Here is a 19,947-nt window from a genome sequence, read left to right as displayed (position 1 = left end):
CATGTTTATTTGTGCAGAAAGAATAGGAAGTCTAGATTTCCAGCCTGTAGCACAAAGCCAGCAGATCGTGAGGAATGAAAAGAAGAATCTGTATCTCAGAACAGTAATCTGGGCTATTTCAGACAATTATATTATTTTGAAACAGATTTCTCCCTAATTACATAAGCTTCTTGAGGACAGAGACTTTATTTATTTCTTCTGTTTGTCTTCACTGCAAGGCACAAGATACAGATTATCAATATAGATTAAGTTAATACAGATTATCTACATTAAAGTCAATGGTTAGATGACGTTGGGAGTAGAAAGACTCTATGGTGCTTACAGCATCACTGATCCCTAGAGAGATGCCTGGGAACCTTGGAAGCTGGAAACATTTGACTCTAATTAAATCAGAAGGGAGAGGCAGTGAGGAATAAACCATATTGAGGACAGAGGGGAGGCAGCTTTGTGTCCACATGGGGAGGAGGGCGAGTTCGAAGTTATAGCTTGGTGAAAGTTCACACAGAAAAGATAACAAACTATCAGTTCTTCCAAATGCTAAAGCCTGGAGGATGTTTCGATTTGTGCCTTAGGCCACATCGGTTCAAAGTATATGTAAACCCCTGGCCAGGTTCCCACCGTTCTGGTAAGCCTGAGCAAGAATTTTATTTACAACTTTTTAATCTCTCTCTAATCATCTTGTTTCTACTGTTTTTCATCGTCACTCTAATGAAAAGCAGCATCTATTTCACTGTACATGTGGGTAACGTCACAGAGGCAAGGCTCACGGGGCCTGTGGGGAAGGGCAGGGCTGTCCACCCTCGTGCGGTGGAGGAAACAGTGAGGCTGGGGGATGAAAGGCTTCGAGTTGGTTCTAGTTGTAGCTGTGGTGGGTGAGGAGACAGGTGAAGAGAGTGCTTATGTCCTGGCAGGGTTTGTTGTGTTTCTCTCCTTTGAGCTGGTTGGCAACTTGGATGCATCGCCTGAGGAAATGGTGACTTGTCACACCTTCCGGACCCCTTTTGTAGCTCCTGAAAAACCTAACCACCCACTCTGCTTACACTATTGACGGAAATTTCGGTATTAAATCTCCTTTCTTCCCTGCTGTTGTGGTATTTGAACCCCCTCATTCGCGCTCTCCAGGTCTAGCCAAGGATTCCTCTGGCCACTCGGGCAAAGTGTCAGCAGCTTAATGCTCCTAGAAGGAGAAAATCTTTTTAGTTTTTTCCTTTCTCCACTTTTTTTTCCCTTTCTGCTTCCCTCAGTTCCTCCTCCTCCTTTCCCTCCAACATCATCTACGCCCCAAGTGAGAGAACGTCTGAAGTGAGAGAATGAATTCTGGAGCAGGTCTGCCCCTGAGAATGCTGGATGGGGTGGGGCCGGGGGGGTCTCAGAGAGTCAGAAAACAGGCAAATGAGAAAACAGCCCCATGCAAGGCTCGGTTCATGTGAATGACGCCTTGAAGGGGGAAGACGTCCCAGCCAGGTGGCTCTCAGTCACAGACAGTATTGACACACATAGCCATTCATTCTCCTTTCCCCCCTCAGTTTTTTTTAAAGCCCCCCTCCTCCCCAAATGCTGAACGCATGATGATTTTTAAACCTTGCCGTACACTTTTGTAGCCGCTTCTGGATCCTAGAGACGTAGCCCTGAAATACTTGGCTAACATTTTTCTCATATTAAATCATTGGTGTGCGTCTGGCAGGGAGAAGCAGTGTGAGCCTTGGGTAGTTTCAATTTTCTGTACTTCGTGGAATAGTTAACTATGCTGTACTGCTTGTAGTGTTTAGGGTGACATCCCCCTCCCTTTATTACCATACTGCCTTGACATCAAAGCGCTGGAGCTGCATCTTGCAATGCCTGGCAGAGTCTTAGACAGAGCCTTTTTCACAAGGGACGGTGCGAGGAGGAGGAGGAGGAGGAGGAGGAGGAGGAGGAGGAGGAAGTGGGTTGGAAAAGGAAGCCTTGTTTGTCTCTTCTTCGTCTGTGGATGAATCATGTTCCCACCACTGCAATTAGGTTTTCAAACCTCCAAGGCCGCTGGTGCAGAGCTGAAAGGGCAAGTAGTGACGTTCTGGAGAGTGAGGGAGAGGGCGGAGAGGGCGGAGGGGGCTGGGGTAGGGAAGGGCCAGCGCCCAGGCAGGGAGGGAGGGAGCAGGGCAGGAGGAGTGGTCTTTTTTTTCCTCATTTGGACTCTGCTGTCATTAGATATTTTCAACTGGAATCAGAACCAAGCCTCCTGCCTGGTGAGCAAGAGCCTGGCTCTAAAGACTCTACTTTGAACAGAATCTCCAAGCTTCATCTCTTTTTTCTATAAAGGAAAAATTGATTTTCCTTTATGTTTTTTAAAGCAAGAACAGAATTTAATGAGACAGTTTTTTCATATCATTCCTTTGAAAGAGTTTTCACCCCTTTTTTCTCTTTCTCTTTAACTGGCAAAATACATATTGGAATTTTATTGGCTGTTTTGGGTTTTTTCCCCACGTGCCTCGGCTATTATGCTTAGCCAGTTAATTCTTCATTTTTCTACTCGAGTGATTGCCAGTGATGGAAATGAAGTGTGCTTCTCTTTCAGTCAAGATTTGTGTAAAGTATAGCATCAGGAGGCATTTATTGTTGTATTATGAATTATAGACTCATCATCCCAGTGCTCAGACGTTGCCAGAAAGTTCTCAGTTCGAGGAATTGGAATCTGCTTGGTTTCTTTTTAATTCCTCTTTTGACCCTTGGAGGGTTTTACGTACAGAGGAGTCAGGCAGGCACGGATCTCCTCCAGCTCGTTGTGAGAAATTTAGAACTCTGGACTTGCCGGAGCACACAGGTCCCCCGAGTGAACAGTGGTACGTCTCCTGCATTTTGTCTCCCGTCTTCTGCGTTTGGACAAAATGTACGAACGGCACAAGAGGCGCTACAGCCTATGTGACATCTCCAAGGTGGACAGGACAGTGGACGTGGTGTTGCTGAAGGTAAGGGGCCACGCTTCGTACATCCCAGAGCTCTCAGGCTCGTTTCTCTCTGAATGCAGTAACTGGGTCCGTGGCCACTTGAGAACGAGAAGTATGTGCGAACAGTGGGGAGTGGCCGGTCCAGCTGGTGATTTTAAGGTTCTTAAAGGAATGTCTAACCGGAGACAGTGGGGGCTTGAGAATCAGCATTTGAGGCACTTACGGTTTAAATGTCATTTTACTTGTTTTTGGATTGCCGTGCTCGGGAGAACCTCATATTCTTGAAAATCGTAGAGGGAGAAATTCACCTTCAGAGTGCTCTTTCCTGAGAAATCTGTCTGTCCCTCTATCTCTGTCATCCCCGGCCTCCCCCCTCAAGCCCTGCTCTGAGTATCTTTGTCTCTCTCCTTCTGCCTCTGCCGCTTGGTCTCTGTCTTTTGTCTGGTCTTTTCTATCTGTTGTTTCTGCTGTCTCTCACTCGTAACTCTAGGGGAAAGATGGACATTGCTTTCCTTTGGAAGGGTCTCCTGTCAACCTGTTTATTCAGGCAGTGAAGTGGCCCTTTTGCCTTGGTTTCACTGCTTTTCGGGTCTAGCCCCTGCCTCTGTCGACAGCTGTATTCGTTTGTTTTCTGGCATTAGTGATGCTGGGTGTCTAAGCAGGATGGGGCGGAGAGTCTGCATGGCTACTTGCTCACAGAAGGCATCCTTGAATCTAAAATTAGTCAGAACGCCTCCAGCCGTAAGATGGGAGTCTGGGAATGTTGGACAACTCAAGGAACACTTTTTGGAAGTTTAGCAGTTTTTTGGCAGAGGCAGAGGAAGTTGGAAGCCGACCAAGTGCTTCACAGATGCCAAAAGAACCTCGGTACCTGAACGTGTGGGGGTGTGGAGCCAGAGGAGTCTGGGCAGAGTGGTAATGTATTGCCCTGGTCAAGGAAATAGTGGAGCTGTTTTATTGATTTATCAATTCGGTTTATTACTTGAGACTCCCTAATTTTTTTTATTGGTCCATCGAGGCCAAGAAATGGGCTCAGAAGGCTAAACGCAGAAGCCAGTGAAATACCATGTTGGCCAGGGCTAGGCAGAGGAGTTCTGATTTGTGGTGGAGTGGTGTTGTCGTCCCCCTGCAATCGCCATGAGGTGGTGGTCTGACTTGCCAGGCCCAGGCTGAGGGCAACTGGCAACTTGGCATTTTGGACTTGTTCCAAGATATTATTCATTTTTGTTTCTCTGAAATGTGATTTCCTCTATGAAGGCACAGTGATTTTTAAACTTGTCCTCGTATGATGTATTTAGGACAGCCTGGTTTTCAGCACCATTATGTGCTTGACTGTGTGATTTTACCTGTCTTGGGGGAAAAAGAAAGAAGGAGAAGAGGGAGGGAGGACGGAAGAATCTCAGCCAGGTATCCCAAGGAATATCGTACATTTAAAATAATGCTAGGGCGTGTAGGACTCTTCGCTCTGGGGTGGAGGCCCTCACGAGCAGAGCTAGATCGGCACAGGCTCATGGGCCTCGTGGATGCTATTTTACCGTTTTAACAAAACGTTTCCACATACGTTACTCCACGTGAGACTGAATTGTCAGGCAGCAGCTGTTTCCTCCCATTTTCCTGGGAAGAGCTTAAGGTGAGGCGAGCTTGAGCCCCGGGAGGGAGAGGGAAGGACTTGGGGGAAAAGGACGTGATCTTTTTCACAAGGCCACAGCTAATCAAGGATATAATTAGTTATAATTAGATGAACCTGTGTTTGAATTCTTTTTTGTACCATACTGCCTACTACATAATGAAAGATTTTCAGTAGAGAAAACTTCACTTCTCAGAAAATAGGCATTTTTTAGAAATCAGTGAACACTAGGAGTCCTAAAAACACCCCATGTCCAGTTTGAAAGGACATGGGAAAGTTTGGTGTTAATTATTTTGCTTTGGAGATAGAGACGAAGGTAACATCATTGAGAGCTATACATTAAAACAGTCTTAGTGACCTCTTCATGCCAGGCATGGTGCTAAGTCCAGTGGGTACACAGTTCTTTAAAATCCTCACATTGCTGGGGCCGGCTCCGTGGCCGAGTGGTTGAGTTCACGCGCTCTGCTGCGGTGGCCCAGGGTTCGCCGGTTCAGGTCCTGGGTGCGGACATGGCACCGCTCATCAGGCCATGCTGAGGCAGCGTCCCACATGCCACAGCTAGAAGGACCCACAGCTGAAAATAAAATATACAGCTGTGTGCCAGGGGGGTTTGGGGAGAAAAAGGAAAAAAGATAAAATCTTTAAAATCCTCATATTGCTTAAAGATAGATAATAAAAAGGGAAACAAAAAAGTATGAATTATTTTAAGCGATTTGACAGAAATAAGCAGCGTGCTGTATAGGAAATAATGGGAAGACCTATTTTAGATAGAAGATCTTTCTGAGGTGCTGACATTTGAAACTGATCTCCAGAGAATAAAAAGATGCCAGCTGTACCAAGGAAAGGAGTTCTAGAAAGAATGAACAGCAAACACGGAGGCTCGGAGGTAGGAAAGAACTGACAGGGCCGCTGTGACGGGAGCATCGTGAGCAAGCGGGGAGCAGCCTGAGAAGAAGGCCGTTGTGGGCCTTGGGTCCCAGCAGAGCAAGGCCTTGACAGCCACGGGGGAGTTTGCTTTTGTTGGCTTCATTGCTTCTCAATTTGCGTTTTTAAAAGATCCTTCTGGCAGTGTGGGCGTCAGTTAGGCTGCCATTGTGGTAGTCCAGGCATGATAAACTGGTTTTGTGGTCTGAAGTGGGAAGAATTGGATGGATATGAGATACAGGCATTTAATTTTTACATTCCCAGTATTTGTCTCATTTTGCATGTGGAAAAACAGATTCGGATTGTTAGTAATTTTCCAAAGGTCTCACAGCTCATGTGTAGGTAAGAGGATGCAAGCCCAGATCAGATGGTATTCAAAGTTCATGCTTTTTCTTGCTATCCTGGACCTCCTCCTTGAGTCACCCAGTTCCTTTCATTCCATGAAGATGTATGTCAGTTTTTCTTCATATATACGTATGTGGAGTTTTTTTCTATCTTAGACTTTTCATGTTGGAAAAGGTCTTGGAAGTTCTATCAATCGCTTCATTCCCAGTTTCTTCTCTAACACTCAGGACAGGTGCATGATATCATATAAATTCACTTTGTCACACAGTTTCTAGCAGATTTTCCCCTATTTTTTTTTAATCATTCAGAAGTGTTCTCTGATTATCTTCCATTTTAAGTTTTAAGGCTTTTAATCAGTGTTTGAAAAAGATAATTATATTGAGTGCGTATGCCACTTCAGCTCTCAAGTGATCATGTGTATTCCTCATTCCGCTTTTATCTGTGGACATTTGCTTTTAGAGAGTTCCTAATTTTTTCATCTATCCTCTGTATCCGAGTACTCAAAACAGTGTGTCTAATTCATAATAAATGCTCAATAAGTTTGTCAGTTGAATGAATTAATCTTTTAAGGGGTGTAAGTACGGATTCATAAGCATCATGTTATGTAAACTGTATTTAATGTATTGATCAGGTTGATATAAGAACACAGAGATGAAGTATGACTAACCACAAAATTTAGGTTGAGAGCCTGTTGCTTTGGTATTCTGCATTTATAACCCCAGTCCCTCCCATTGGCATCCTAATAATTCACTGTGGATTAGCTTCAGAATTCTCATCCTGTGTTGTGTACCCATGCTTTCTTTGGCTTATTCTGCATTCTGATCTGTTGTCGTGGTCAGTTCTGTGTAGTTAGTTTCATGGTAGCTCTTCTCCATCGAGGGCCTTCTCTTAAGATTTCCCTAAGGCTGGATACATTAGTCTGTATCCTCAGATAGCTCTTGCTTCCTGTCATCAACCCCCAGCATCCTGAAATCTTACCTCCTTTCTGAATTTTTTTCTAGATAATAAGGCATAATATCCCTTGGCCACTCACCCCTCGGCCACTCACCCCTCGATCCCCTAACCCAGTACACACACACGCATTCCTCTTCTTCACTATATGATATTCCCTTGGTTACCCCCTGTTGATGCATGAATGACTTCTGGCTCTTATAGTAAGTGGATTGTAACTCTGAATCACATGCTCAGAATGGGAAATGGAAGAATTTTAATTGTTGGCAGAGGCCCTTTGGTATCAACCTGACCTTTTTCTTAGCATCCTTCAAAAATCTAGTAGTGGCCTCACAATCTGGTGAATGATAGGAGCTTTCCACCTAACGCAATTCAGTAGCTAATTCAGGACGAGCTTTCCTGAGACCACTGTTAACCCAAGAGGATACCAAGTGTCGGAAACTTACTGCAAAACTCGCATGCCGAAAAAGAAAGGGGTCAGAATCTAGGATTAACTGCTGATTTAAACTGTAGTCCAGAGGCTATTTCTGTTTTACTAATTTTATAGCTTTGGGCTCTTGGAAAAATATTGTCTGCTAATAAAACATGATTCTTCCTGTTACTGATGATTTATTGAGCGCACACTTTGTAGCTAGTAATTCAGAGTGTCAGATGAATGGTTAAAAGATTCGCGTTCATGTTTTATGTGCATTGAATAAAAAGATTTAAAGAGGAGAACACCCCCTTCGCTGTCCGTGATGTTTGGGCAGGCCACGTGACCTCACTAGCTAAAGTCAAAGGAGTAGTTTCAGTCTAGTGTCATTTTCCAGAGAAATGCACATTCTTTAGAAGTTTGCTTGCTCTAAGACACTTCCACATTGCATCAAGTGAAAGACAGAAGGAGGCTGAGGATTGAAGATATTTGCACATCTGCAATCTGATTCCCTGAAAGGATTTTGACTCAAGTGTTGGCTTCCATGTCCGGATAGTGGGTTTTTGCTTCCTTTTCTTCAGCCTTGCAACTCTGGCTGGATCTCTTGAGACAGTTGCAGAGGAAGTAAATATGGGCAATGGCTGGGAAGGCTGGGTGTAACCATGAACTGTATTATTAGGATGTTCAGATATAAACAGTTGCAGAAACACTGCCAGAAACAAAAGGCAGTTCCCTCTCCACAGAAAATATGTACAACTCTATTTTCAGACTGATGGGAACACAGCGTGGGTGCGGTTTAGATTAGCACAAGGTCCCAGGCCTCTGGGCAGGAATGAAAAACTACCTGGATGGGTCTGACGTTTCTCCTGAAGTAACTTTTGTTATCCCCTGTTCTGTGTACACTGTAACTCAGCAGAACTTTGAGTGTCAGATACCTGTAGTGTCTGTGAGCTGGTTGTCATGGAGAAACCATGAAAAAAAGACTAAGTTTGTTTTTTTGGCTAAAGAATCATAACTGTGATGAGAGCCAAAAAGTGGGTTTTGGTAACTTATTCCTCCGAAAGACATGGATATTTAATGGCAAAATCTCTGTTTCCTCTCTTCCAGCTACCTGCTGAACAAAATTTCTGAATCATCTTGAGCTGTTCCCTCTCCTACCCGTTCAGTCAGTTACCAGTCCTGTATTTTGCTAATAGCTCAAAGATTCCATAGGGGGAAATCTGAATAGAGGGGCTCGTAGTTATCTTTGTTTTTCTCTTAAAACTCAAATTATTAGCAGTCTCAACCGTGGTGTTTCTTCCTCTTCCATCTCCTCATTCTGCTGTCAATCAGGATCTTTTGTCAAACCTCTTCTCAGAGCTGGCTAAGAGTGTTGATAGTACAGATCTGTTGATAGAAGAACCTCAGTTGTAGAGGTCACCTTTAGGAACAGAGACTAATACGAGAACAGATGTGTTACCATGTCTGTGTTCAGGGCCTGGCATTGTATCTGGCCTATAAGCAGCACTCTGAAAATGTTTCAAATGGAGCCACGTAGTGCGGCCTTAAGTTGTCTCATTGTATGAGTGGGAAACAAACAGTGGAGCTGCTGTGGAAGCAAGACTAGGGCCAATTTACCTGTCACATCAGTGATTCTGATACAAGGCAGAAAGGGGGAGATGTTTTGTAATCCAATTTACATCTCTTAAGCAGCTTACTTATGTAGTAAGTACGGTGTTTTTCACATGTGACTATGGTATGATTGGTGTTGTCACTATATACAGGATGTGGTTGGAAATGCTGATACATGTTTCGACATTGTTTCCGTCCTCACTACATGTGGAGTCTGTCCTCTGGTGAACGACGTTGACCATGAGTGGTACCATCTGGCCCAGATTACAGCTCTGCCTCTGTGTGGGCTGCCTGACTGCTTTTCTGCTTTTCTCTAAACAAGCTTGCTTATCTCTAACTGCTGCACACTCACTTTTTTTTTTTACTGTGGGAAATATACATAACATAAAATTCACCACATTTAGGCGTACAGTTCAGTGGCATTAAATGCGTTCACACTGTTGTGCAACTGTCACCACCATCCATGTCCAGAAGATTTTCATCTTTGCCCAAACTCCATACTCATTGAACAGTAAGTCCCTCTTTTGTCCTTTTTCTAGTCCTTCACAGCCACCATTCTGTTGTCTCTATGAATTTGACTACTGTAGGTACCTTAGATAAGTGGAATCATACAATATTTGTCCTTTTGTGACTGGTTTATTTCACTTAGCATAACATCTTCAGGGTTCATTCATGTGGTAACATGTGTCAGAATTTCCTTCCTTTTTAAGGCTGAATAATATTCCATTGTATATATAGACCACATTTTGTTTATCCATTCATCTGTCAGTGGACATTGGTGTTGTTTCCACCTTTCATATATTGTGAGTAATGCTGCTGTGAACATTGGTGCAGAAATATCTGTTCGAGTCCCTGCTTTCAGTTCTTTTGGGTATATACCCAGAAGTGGAATTGCTGGATCATATGATAACTGTTTCATTTTGGAGGGAACTGCCGTATTGTTTTCCACAGTGGCTGCACCATTTTATATTCCCACTAGCAATGCACAAAGGTTCCAATTTCTCTACATCCTCACCAACACTTGTTATTTGTTTGGGTTTTTTTTTTTTTTTTTTTTTTTTGGTTTTGGTTTTTATAATAGCCATCCCAATGGGTGTGAGGTAGTATCTCATTGTGGAGTTGATTTCTTTGCATTTCCCTAATACACACTCACTTTGTGCTATTTGTGTTTGTAAGAAACCAGCTAGTATGAACTTTCCAAGCTACGCCATCTGCATGTGTGTTACCTAATGTGAATGCTGCCTTCAGTGTCTTTTCTCCTTGCGTATTCTGCCTTGGCTCTCTTGTACACTCTTTTCACCTGTTACCTCAAGAACTAATGAAGCCAGCATCCACCCTTGCTCTCAAGATCCACAACTTTGTTTAGCCATTTGAAGACATCTTAACATATCAAACTCAACATAGTCCAAAAAATGCATCATCATCTTCTTGCCTCTGGATTTCCTGTATCTGTTAAATTATGGATTTTGACCCCTCCCCACCTTCTCTCATTTCTGTGGATTCTGCCCTTAGTACTAGCTTCCTGATCTGCTGGTTCTGTGCTCCAGAGGACATCTCTCTGGTCCAGGGGCATGCTGCCTTTAGACTAGACCAGTTCAGCCTCCTCCTAACTGGTCTTTGTGTCCTAGAGGGCCCATGCTTCCTTCCTCCCCACTCTCCCATTTTATCTCTACACTTCTTGTAGAGTTATTTTCCTAGTGTAATACTGACTTCCTCACTCCCTTGCTTATATTCTTGTGGCGGTAGGGGGACAGGGTGTGACCCTTGGTAGGGAATAAAGCCTAGATTCACTGTAGCCGTATCTCCCATTTATTCTTCTGGATACCTTTGAGCTTTCTGTGCTCCTCAAAAATATCTAAGGAAAAGGTCTCTAATCTGGACTATAAAGATATGCTCCAGAACCACTGACTGGTAGTGTTTCTGGGAAGGGGTTCCATGGCTTCTCTCAGCTTCTTGAAGGAGTCTGTGCCACGGAAGGCTGTGAACTCCAGCTCTGACGCATCCTAACTGCTTTGCTCATACTTTTTTCACATGGCTGAAATTCTCTGCCTTACTGCCTCTCTCTCAAACGTACTGCCCCCTTTTAAGGCCTATCTCATATACCACCACCTTTGTTAAACTTTTCTCAAATCTCTGAGCCAGAAATTATCTTCTTTTATACTGGAGACTTCCCTACCTCTGTGCATTTCAGGTGCTTGTGTACCTGTTGTATTTCATAAACTCATCAGCGTTTCCCAGCCTGTGGTCCACAGTTTGCGGAGTTACCTCGTTGAGTCTGATGATCCATAGACCCATATGCTTGTATACGTCTGTCATCCTGGGATGTGGAGGCAGATGTTACCCATGACATTTTAAATTAGAAAAGGCTCCTCATATTTTAAACTGTGGGACATACCGTGCAGATTATAATCAAGATCATAACTTACTCATCTTTCTCTCTGTTGCTGTATCTTAACACTGTTTCTTGCCTAAAGTGGGTACTCTCTAAGTGTTGACTGGCCACCTGTGAGGTTGGTTCAGTGGATAGCTGACAGTAAGATAGCTTTTGGAAGCCTCTTTATGCTAGATACCCCCATCCTTTCCTGGTGAGGAAGTCTTGATTTACCTGAAATCTTACTGTTTTTCAATAAAGGTTTTACTTTTCAATGTTTGTAAATGAAGCCTAATTCAAACTAAACTGCATCATTGCCAGATTTGCTTACATTTCTCGTTTACTTAGAGACAGTGAGCCTTCTGAGAACACCATTGTTAATTAACTGTCAGTGATAGAAAACAGAGGCTCCTAGACATGGATGAAGCCAAAAACAAACAAACAAACAAGATTTCTTTCACTTACGGCATTTTGATGTTTCAAAAATAGGCACCCACAATTCCGTGTTTTAGTTTCATTTTGATAATACTTTATTTTCTAAATATTTTTGTCTAAATTAAACAGTGACTCTTATTTTCCAACAAATCTTCCCTGGAGATGTTAAATGCACTTTACCAGACTTAGTCATTTTAATACTATGATTAAAAATTGTTTAGAAAGTAAAGAACAAAAAGAGACACGTGGGGATGAAGAAAGAACACTGGACTGGAAGCGAGGAAAACTGGGTCCTCACTCTATTTCTAAATATTGTATTATCTTCTTCAAGTTTCTTCACCTCCTTTGGCCTCAGGGTTTTTTTTAATGCATCTGGTAAAGGGAGGCAGGGTGATAATCCTAAAGGCTCTCCCAACTTTCAGTTTTCTACAGAATCACTGAGAGAAAAATAATTCAAAGATTATTCATTAGGCATCCACCGTGAACCACGCACTTGCTATAGTCGTGCACCTCATAATGGTGCTTCAGTCGGTGATGGACCATGTGTACGACCGTGGTCCCGTAAGATTAGTACCATACAGCCTAGGTGCATCGGAGGCCATACCGTCTGGGTTCGTGTGAGTCCACTCTGATGTTCACACAATGACAGAATCAGCTAACAACGCACTTCTTGGAGTATATCCCCATCGTTAAGTGACACATGACTTTATTCACTGGGGAGACCCGTGGAATAAAAAACGTGATTCTGCTCTCAGGAAGCTTACTGTCGTTTGAGCAGATAAAGTTACCAGTACGATCTAGTTCACACACAGAGACACTGTCCCCTGATCCAGCCCCGCTGAGTGTGCGGTCCCTTCTCTAAAGTGGCAGCGTGCCTCCTTGTGGGGCAGGAAAAAGGCCAAATCGAGGTGACAGTACTTTACAAACTTTAAAGTACCATGAGTCTAGGAATATGATGAGATGTTTTACAGTTTTATTTCTGATCTCATCTATCTCGTTAAACTGCTCTTTCCAAGGTTAACCAGAAACCTCACAGTAGCCCAATTTAGTAATTTTTTTTTAATCAGTTTTGACTTCTCTGCAATAGCTGGTGCTGGGACCTAGCTTCTCTTCCCAGCTCTCTGCGTCCCTAACTTCTGTGAAACTTGAACCTCCCAGAATTCTGCTTCAACAAGGGGATGGCTATCTCTGACTTCCCCACTCTCTGCATTGTGCAGTGCCTTATAGGAAGTGGAAAAGGCTAGTTGCTAGTCTGGCCCAGTGTCTCTGTATGTAATATTTGTGACCTGGCCCCAAATGTATGTAGCATTTAAAATATGGTAAGTCATTATAGTGTTCTGTTCACTCTCATTGCCATTTCTATTAACTATAGCACGCATTGTCCAAATCAGCACACATTTCAGCGTCTGCTGTGTGCGAGATGCTGTGAAAGGCTTATTAACTTAACATTTTTCGTGCCTCTCTCACATAAACTATGAGTTCTTGGAGGACAAGTTCTTTTACTACTTCTTTTAAGACTTGACACAATGTTTTGATACACGGAAGGTATAACATCTTTTTAAAATAAGGAAGAAAACAAATATGAGGGTGATGAGCATCTAGTCTTTGTAGTATCTTCCTTTCCTAGAAAGTAACCCACAGATTAGAAAATATTTTCCATTTTAAAAAATACGTATGCTCACATGAGATACCACTTCACACCTACTTGGATGGCTCCAGTCAAACAGACAGAGAAAAATAATCACAGGTGTTGGCCAGGATAGGAGAAATTAGAACATTCATCCATTGCTGGTGGGAGTGTCAAATGGTGCAGCGACTTTGTAAAAGTCTGGCAATTCCTTGAAACATTAAACATAAAGCTATCACACAACCCAGCAGTTCTGTTCCTAGGTACATATCCAAGAGAAATGAAAACACGTGTCCACACAAAAATTTGTATATGAATATTCATAGCAACGTTATTCCTAATAGCCAGAAAGTAAAAACAACCCAAATGTCCATGAGCTGAAGAATCGAGCGATCAAATGTGGGTGTATCCATATAGCGGAATATTATTTGGCAGCAAAGGAATGAATATGTATTGATAGATGCTGTGACATGGATGAACCTTGAACACATTTTGCTAAATGAAAGAAGCCAGTCACAAAAGACCACATGATATATGATTCCACTTATATGAAAGGTCCAGAGTAGGCAAATCCATAGAGACAGAAAGTAAGTTACTGTTTGCCTAGAGCTGGGAGGCAGCAGTTGGGGCGGGGTGTGACTACTGATGGATACAGAGTTTCTTTCTGGTGTGATGAAAATGTTCTAAAATTAGATAGTGGCAATGGTTACACAACTCTGTGAATATACTAAACCATTGAATTATACATGTAATTGGGCGAGTTTTAGAGTGTATGAGTGACATTTCAATAAAGATGTTAAAATGCAACACACACACAGTGCAATGTGATATCTCCTGGATTGGATCCTAGAACAGAAAAGAACATTAGTGGAAAAACTAATGAAATCTAAATAAAGTCAGGAGTTTAGTTAATAGTAACGTTCCAGAGTTGGTTTTTAGTATTGACGAATGTACCATGGTTATGTAAGATGTTAACATAGAGGAAACTGATGAGGGCAGGGTATGTGAGAACTCTAAACTATCTTTGTTACCTCAAGTTATTACAAAATGAAAAGTATATCTAAATAAATTTTTAAAAAACAAGAAGTAATATGTAATCATGAAAGAAAATTTGAGAAACTACAGAAAAATTAAAATGGGTATTGGTTGTCTCTTTATGATCATTTGAGCATAACCACTCAATGAAAAATTGAATCAGATCACAATTTTTTTGCCACATAGATGTGATCACATCAAGAGATTTTTGGCTGCCACTGTGTTTAAAGGTTTTAATACTGAATACTATAAAAAGCACCATGAGCATCTGCTTCTTGTTGGTCTTTCTTGCTTCCCAAGTCCCATGGGGGCAGCACGGAGGGGTGCAGGTGGATGCTGTGTCACAGCTGACAAACCCCAGCCTTAGGAAATCTGAATTTTTATAACGGGCAGTAAGCCTGCCTGACCTTTGCTTTTGACTGAGACGTTATCTGTGTCTTACTGGATGGTGAACAGACCGGCCCTTTGCTTCAGAAGGAAACAATATCTCTATCTTCCAAGGCTGTTTGATATACAGACATTCTTGAAAAGATAGTCCAGAGCAAAAGGATACTCAGTGCCTTTGTTCACAAGCCATGCAGAAGAAGTAGAGACCCATGGAGAATTGTCTCCCAACACTGATACGTTCTCGTTGCTGTTATTCAGAAATCAATGTATTCAGTTAGAGATTTGATTTAATTTTAATTTCATCCTTTCAGTAAGTATTTATATTTTAAATAACAAATATTTTAAATAAATTTTTTATTTTCAATATTACTGTATATTATATTACATATTATTTTGCAAAATGTGCAACTCACTTTTTTTAACACACAAATGCCAAAAATGACATGAAAAATGTAGTCTATTAGTCCCTTACGTATTGCAGGCAAAGGATGTCCAGTTTACTCATTGGCCGTAGAATAATATGTGTGTTATTGAGCAGATGATGAAAAAGTTTCCTAAAATGTTGCCTGGAAAGGTGTTGAAGGTCATGGAAGGAAAGAGCGAGGTCATGATAATTCAGAGCAGTTCAACATTCTTCACTGTTGTTAAAGGATCTCCTAAGCTTTTTTGTTTCTGTTAACTATTTAAATTTGTTGCTGTGTTCATGCGGCCTCTTCCTATTTCGGGGAAAAAAAGGAAAACAATTTTTTTCTCTTCCAACTTCAAAATGCAGTTTTCTGTTGAAGAATAGTAATTCTGGACTCTTGCCTTTAGCAGAAAAACTTGTATTCACTGTAGGTGAAATTTGGCTCATTTCAAGTGAGATGCGGTTTACAGTAAAAATCCTTCTCTTCAGTGAATGAACTTTTTTTTTTAAGAAAATGTACTGTTTCAGTTCTTTGAAAGATATGGGTAGGATTTGTTAAAGTTACTGAATTTGAGGTTAGTTCCCTATTGCACACACTCAAATTACATTTTGAAGAGGATGTTTTGCATATTCCTAGGGAACCTGCTAAAGATTCTTTTTCATTCAGGACCACTTTCAAATTTTCGATGTCGTTTCATAACACACCAGGAATTGAAACATTGATGGCCCCTGGGTCCTGCCTCCTCTCAGTCTCTGTAATGGTGAAATAGCTAAAAGGAGCAAGTGGTTTGGTGTTTGGTTCCATATGGTTCCAGGTTTGCATGTTTATTTTGCTAGCGGTTTAATTCTTTGCATTTCTTCTTTGAAAAACAGTTGTATTTGGACAAAATCTCAGAAGCTTTCTGCCTTATCCCTCTTAGTACATTCAATAAAACTGTTGATCTTTATCATCAGTATAGTTTAGCGTCTGCTCACCAAAGTGATCAGAAATCTACCGGTAGGTACATACTATATTCTAGAGGTCATTAAATAAAATTGTCTTTGAGCATTACAAATATTCAATGACTTGCTGATTTGTTTAGATACTCCTACTTATATCGTTAGAACTACCACTAAGTATTTCAGTGTTAATGAGACTAGAGGATTACAATATTAAGGTGTTTGGGAGTAGTGAAAACTAAAATATAGATTATACTTCTATTTTGGGGATTTTTTTTCATCTTTATTGATATATAATTTACATACAATAAAATTCACCAATTTTAAGTTCACAATTGGATGAGTTTTGACCAATGTTTAAATTGTGTAATCACTGCCACTCTCATGATGGGAATATTTCCATCCTTCCAGAGTTCTCTCCTGGCCCCTTGCAGTCAGCGTCTTCCTCCACTCCTTGTTAATCGCTAATATGCTTTTTTGTACTAGTTTTGCCTTTTCTAAAATATTATATAAATGGACAATGTAGTAGGTAGTCTTTTTTGTTTGGCTTTTTTCTTCTAACTTAGCCTAATGCTGCTGAGATTCACCTGTGTTGTTTCTGTCAGTAGTTCGTTCCTTCTTATTGTGAGTCTTCTGCGTGGTGTGAATAAACTACAATTTGTTTATTAATTTATCTGTTAATGGCAATCTGGGCTGTTTCCAGTTCAGGGCTATGATGAATTAAGCTGCAGTGGAAATTCCAATAACAGTCTTTGTGTGAAGATATGTTTTGATTTTTTTTGAGTAAATACCCATCAGTGGGATTGCTGTGTTGTATGTAAGTGTATGTTTGACAGTATAGGAAACTGCTCAGCTGTTCTCTAAAGTGGCTGTACTGCTGTATCTCCCAGGAATGTATTGGTGTTCCACCTGCTCCACATCTTTGTCAACTCTTGATATTATCAGTCTTTAATTCTAGCCGTTCTAATGGGTGTGGACTGTTAGCTCCTTGTGGTTTTAGTTTACTTTCTCTTGATGATTACTGATGTTGGGCATCTTTTCCTCTTCTTATTTGCCATTCATATATCTTCTTTGATGAAATGTTTATTCAAGTCTTTTGCCCATTTAAAGAAACATTTTGTTTATCTTATTATGGCACTGTAAGAGTTTGTTGTTGTTTATTTATATTTTAATATTCTGGATACCAGTCCTTTAGCAGATAGATGTTTTGTAAATGTTTTCTCCCAGTCTGTTTTTTGCCTCTCCATTTTTCTAGCAATGCCTTCTAAGGAGCAAGTCGAGTTTATCAATTTTTTCATGCTTTTTTATATGTGCTAAGAAGTCTTTGCCTCATCCAAGCTTATAAAAAAATATTCTCCTGTGTTTTCTTCTAGAATTTTTGTAGTTTAGCTTTAACATTTAGATATATTTTAAGTTCATTTTTAAAGAAGATATGAGGTTTGAGATTTCGGAGAGATTTATTTGTTTGTTTGCATATGGACATCTGGTTATTGCAGCATCATTTGTTCAAAAGACTTTTATTTTCCTCGTTGTAATACCTTGGCATTTTTATTGAAAATCAGTAGGCCATTTGTGTGAAGGTCTGGTTGCGGATTCGCTCATTCTATTCATCTCTGTGTCTGTCTTTATATCAGTACCACACTGGCTTGATTAGTGTAGCTTTTATAGGAAGTCTTGAAATCGAGTAGTGATTAGTTGAGGAGAATTAACAACTTAACAGTATTGAGTTTTCTCATCTATGAACATGCTGTCTCTAATTTACTTAAGCCTGTTTTAATTCTTCTCAGCAGTTTTGTAGTTTTTAGAGTATAAGTCTTGCTCATATTTTCTTAAATGTATGCCTGATTATTTTGTATTTCTTGATGCTGTTGTAAATGGTATTACTTTTGTTTTAAATTTTTAATTGTTCATTGCTAACATATAGAACTAGTAGTGATTTTTTTGTATATTGACTTTGTATCCTGCAGCTTTGCTGAACTAATTCTAGAAGCCTTTTTATAGATTTCTTCAGATTTTCTATATAGACAATCATGCTATCTATGAATAAAGAGACTTTTACTTCTTCCTTTCAAAGTCTATGCATTTTATTTCTTTTTCTGCTTTACTGCATTAGCTGTAACCTCCTGTACAATGTTGAATAAAAGTGATCAAAGTGGACATTCTTGCCTTGTTTTTGATCTCAGAGTGAAGTATGATGTTAACTGTAGGGCTTTTTTTTCCCATAGATGCCTTTTATCATTTCAGAATTTCCTTTTTGTTCCCAGTGTTCCGTGAGTTTTATCATGAATAGATGTTGAATTTTGCCAGATTATTTTTTGTGTCTATTGATAATCATTAGTTTGTGAGGTTTTGTGGTCTGCTCATAAGTTGATTTTTCGAGTGTTAAACCACCCTTGCATTCCTGGGATGAACTTGGTAATGATAAGTTTATCCTTTTTTATATTGATGGATTCAGTTTCCTAAAATTTTGTTCAGGATTTTTGCATTTATGTTCCTGAGGGATATTGATTTAGAGTTTTCTTATGCTTCTTTCTAGTTTTGGTGTCAGGGTAATGCTGGGCTCATAAAATGAACTGGATATCATTCTCTCATCTTCAGTTTTCTATAAGAGTTTGTGTAGAATTGGTATTATTTCTTCCTTAAAAGTTTGATGGTGTTCACCACTGAAGCCATTTAGGCCTGGAGTTTTCCTTATAGGAAGATTTTAAACTATGACTTCAGTGTCTTTAATAGAATAAGGGTGTTCAGATTATCTGTATCTTCTTGAGTGAATTTTAGTAGTTTGTGTCTTTCATGCAATGTTTCCATTTCATTTACCTTGTTGAATTTATTGCAGTGAAATTGTTCATAATATTCCTTTATTATGCTTTCAGTGTCCACAGGATTTGTAATGATGTCCTTCTTTAATTCCTGATACTGGTAATTTGTAACTTTTGTTCTTGATCAGTCTAGCTAGAGTTTTATTGGTATCATGGATCTTTTCAAGGAACCAGCTTTTGGTTTTATTGATATTATTGTTTTCCTGGGTTTTTTTTATTTCATTGATTTCTGCTCTTTGTTTTCTTTATCCTATTTGCTTTGGGTTAATTGCTCTCTTTCTAAGTTCTTAAGGTGGAGGTCTAGATCATTGATTTGAGACCTTTCTTTTCTAATACAGGTACTTAATGTTATAAAGTTTGCTCTAAGCACTGTTTTAGCTGTATCTCACAAATCTTTACATGTGGAGTTTTTGTTTTTATTCAGTTCAAAATATTCTCTGGTATTTAACTAATATCTAATGCTTCCTTAAGATTTCCTCTTTGATTCGTTGATATTTTTAGAATTAAAAAAATTTTAATATGTGGGGTTTTTCCAGATACCTTTTTGGTTTTGGTTTCTAATTTGGTATTGTTGTGGTAAAAGAGCACACTTAGTATGACTTTTATCTCAAATTTGAGACGTTTTTTCTGCCACAGTTCCATGTGCTCTTGAAAAGAGTGTGTGCTCTGCTGCTCTTGGGTGAAGTGTGCTGTATGTGTTGGTTAGATCAAATTGGTTAGTAATGTTTTCCAAGTTTTCTGTATCCTTACTGATTTTGTGTCTACTTATTTTATCAGAGAGGACTGTTGAAATCTCTAATGGTAATTTTAAAAATTATATTATTTTAAATTTAATGAAAGTAGAAGGTTATGATGTTAAGATGCTTGGGAGTTGTAAAGGCTAAATTTTTAAAAAATTTATTTTAGGAAGATATATTTGCTTCTTAGGATGCTTTAGAATCACATAGACTTGTATCCCATTGGTAGTCCTGACACTTATTACCTTAGCAGCCCCTCTGAGGCTGGTTATTCTCTGGGTAGAGATAATGCAGACTTCTTATAGCTATTGTGGGAATTAAATGAGATAATATGCATAGAATTCTTACCCTGATACCCAGCATATAGTAATTCTTGAATAAATAGGAGTTATTTTTG

General features: G+C 40.1%; 1 protein-coding gene across 23 annotated transcripts in view; it reads left to right on the top strand.

Moving 5' to 3' along the window:
- Positions 1-19,947, top strand: part of AKAP13 (A-kinase anchoring protein 13) — a 322,766-nt gene that overhangs the window by 209,766 nt on the left and 93,053 nt on the right. Inside the window, exon 1 of one of the 23 annotated variants that reach the window (XM_023650662.2) lies at positions 1,910-2,945. The exons of the other annotated variants lie outside the window; for them this stretch is intronic. Within the exon in view, the coding sequence (XP_023506430.1) occupies positions 2,865-2,945 (81 nt within the window). The 5' untranslated portion in view covers positions 1,910-2,864. Of the gene's footprint in view, positions 1-1,909; positions 2,946-19,947 lie in introns of those variants that run through there. 23 annotated transcript variants of the gene reach the window in all.

This window comes from Equus caballus, chromosome 1 (assembly GCF_041296265.1).
Source record: "Equus caballus isolate H_3958 breed thoroughbred chromosome 1, TB-T2T, whole genome shotgun sequence".
Classification (NCBI taxonomy): domain Eukaryota; kingdom Metazoa; phylum Chordata; class Mammalia; order Perissodactyla; family Equidae; genus Equus; species Equus caballus.
This window is presented reverse-complemented; position numbering and strand designations above follow the sequence as displayed.